The 3,028-nt window shown below is 34.4% G+C and overlaps 1 protein-coding gene across 1 annotated transcript; it reads left to right on the top strand.

Annotated features, from left to right (window-relative positions):
- The first annotated feature begins 341 nt into the window (after nt 1–341).
- On the top strand, nt 342–1,602 carry LOC110911131 (zinc-finger homeodomain protein 10). Its single transcript, XM_022155712.2, has one exon. The coding sequence runs from the start codon at nt 414–416 to the stop codon at nt 1,458–1,460; it is 1,047 nt and encodes a 348-aa protein (XP_022011404.1). The 5' UTR covers nt 342–413; the 3' UTR covers nt 1,461–1,602.
- Nucleotides 1,603–3,028: the final 1,426 nt, after the last annotated feature.

Genomic DNA, 3,028 nt, shown 5'->3' with positions numbered 1-3,028 from the left:
TTACGTTTTCTGACAAATTATTAGCTATTAATTTACTTTTTTAATTCTAACAATTATCAATCTTTTTTTTTTTTTTTTGAAAGTTCTAACAATTATCAATCTAATAAATTATGTTATTAATAACATCAAAAATGTAAGAAAAGCACATTTATTTGTGTGTAAAATACATAAATAGTTAAAAGAGAAAACGTGGCATCAAAAATTCATCATCCTGCCGTTTGTCTGTTCCTCTGGTTATAAAAATAAATAAAAAAAAAAAAAAAACCATTGTAGAGGGAGAGAGAGTGATGAGAGAGAGAGTGAGTTATATTTATTATTTATATGTATAAGTATTCCTTTCATATTTTTCATGATAATAAAAACAGCACTTTAACCTCATATTCAAATCTAATTTCATTTCTCTTAAACCAACCATGGAAACCCTTACACCCCCACCACTACCACCGTCCACCACCACCGCTGCCGCCGTGAAAACCCCGGATCCAGAGTCGGAGCCACCACAATCCAACACAGTCACAAAACAACTTCCACCACCGTTAACCACCACCAACGGCGTTTTAAAACGCCACAAGCCACTCCACCACCACCAGCCACCGCCGGTGGTGGTGGCCTACAAAGAATGCATGAAGAATCACGCCGCCGCCATGGGCAGCCACGCCGTCGACGGCTGCGGCGAGTTCATGCCGTCGCCGACCTCCTCCCCCACCTACCCCACCTCACTAAAATGCGCGGCTTGCGGCTGCCACCGGAATTTCCACCGCCGTGAGCCGGAAGAGTCACTTTTCCCCTCCCCCACCACCACCACCACCCACCACCCACCCCTCCAACACGTCATCGAGTACCAACCCCACCACCGCCACCACCCCCCTCCCCCACCCTCCCACCCACCCCCACCACCCTTAACCACCAGCCCCGGCAACTCACCATCACCCCCTCCGATCTCCTCCTCCTACTACCCCTCCGCCCCCCACATGCTCCTCGCCCTGAGCTCCGGCGTATCCCCTCCTCCGGCCGACACCCATCACCACATTTCTCCGATCACCACCACCGGAACAAACAAAAAACGGTTCCGAACAAAATTCACACAGGAACAAAAACTAAAAATGCACGAAATAGCGGAACGAGTGGGATGGAAGATGCAAAAACGCGACGAAGATTTAATCATCGAATTCTGCAACCAAATTGGTGTAGACAAAAATGTGTTCAAAGTCTGGATGCACAACAACAAAACCACTTTCGGAAACAAAAAAGATTATCCCAACAACGAAACCGGTTCCCCACACGAGGGAATCGACTTCATCATGTCACGAAACAACCCTCCGCTCCACAACCATGACCAAGATAACCACAACAACACCACCACCCCCCACGGGCTGCAGCTACATAATAATATTAGTGATAGCTTTGGCGGCACCGTGGGGAATGTGATAGGCCCAAAAGGTTCATCATCATCTTCTTGATCTCAAAATGTTTGTTGATTAATTCAATTTCTGGATTAATAATTATTATGTGTTTAGGGATAATGATGATCATGATGACAATGTTCCAGAAGTTGTGCTTACTTATATTAGAAGTTGGTTAATTAATTAATTAATTAATTTAGTTGTTGTTTTTAGTAATGATTATTATGGTTTAATAATAATATTACTGACTTTTGAGTTTTGATACTCCTCGTACTTTGATGAGAATGACAATGATTAGATTATTGGGATTAGGAATTTTTAATTGTGTTTAGGACCAATCGCATCATACTAGGTTTTTTTTATCCCTAATTTTTATATTTTTGTTGATTTGTTTCTAATTATGTTTGTTTGTTTTTTAATGTGTTTATATGTTATTAGCAAGTTTAGAAACCTTTGTATTTAATCAGTTGCTACTATTTTATTTTTTCAATTAATGGAGTTCGTTAGAAAATACAATAAGTGACCTAGTATAAAAAAATAGTTTTTTTTTTGTCATATATTTAAAATTTAATCTATTTTTTTTTTCCGAATATACTTATATGGTTGATAAAATCTTGAATTTTGTTAGAAAAGTATAATACGGTTTATCCTAAATCTTGTTTAGGAATATTAGTTGGATGCCTAAACAATTTCGTGGTTCAATGTTATCTTCTAAAATCAATAGATTCTGACATACTTTTTACCTTTCTCTATATATGCATACCTAATTTTATTGATAAAGTCTCAAATCTATATAAAATTGTACATAGACTATCGTAAATCTGATTATTATTCAGGAATATAAATTGAATACCTAAAAGTTTCGTGTTTCTATAATATTTTTATTAACGAATTCTATTTGAAATTGAAAATACAATTCTAGCATTTTTGTATATTTACTTTATCATTTACTATATGTTGATTGATTTGATTTATACATTTTATTTTGTTAGTTGTTAATACAAATCTGGAAAGAAAAAGTATAATGTAAATTACCGTACATTTCATATGTTACGTATTTAACAACTATAGGAATATAATCTTTATCGTGTAAATATAGAAAATTTGAATAGTATTTTAGATTCTTTTTATATTTCGATTATGAATCCGTTTATATTAATAAATGCATTTGTAGTTTTGTTGCAATCAAATCATACTATTTACTATAATACGACTTTGTAGTTTTGTAGTGATTTAATCTTTCAAACCACCTTGAATTATTTTATCCACTCAATGATTAACTTATAATAAATTATTAAAAACTAAATTAATATTATATATTGGAATTTGGAGGCAGCTTTATATCTCAATCTCACTTGCTACTTTTATAAAATATGCACTTTATCTTTTATCTTATCTTCAACCCAACTAAACGTCACTTGCTTAATTCTTCAAATCTTAATTTTTATTACATTTTTAATAATTTTATATGTTTTATTATTGAACGCTTGATATAGTTTTAACATGTCATAAATATTAGTTTCTTGGAAAGAAAAAGTAGCATTTATTCTCATCATCCAAAGGATAGAATTGTCACATATATTAAAAAATAACTAATCATAAAGAAATGGTTATGGCTCAAATAA

The sequence above is a fragment of the Helianthus annuus genome, chromosome 15 (assembly GCF_002127325.2).
Source record: "Helianthus annuus cultivar XRQ/B chromosome 15, HanXRQr2.0-SUNRISE, whole genome shotgun sequence".
Classification (NCBI taxonomy): Eukaryota; Viridiplantae; Streptophyta; class Magnoliopsida; order Asterales; family Asteraceae; genus Helianthus; species Helianthus annuus.
This window is presented reverse-complemented; position numbering and strand designations above follow the sequence as displayed.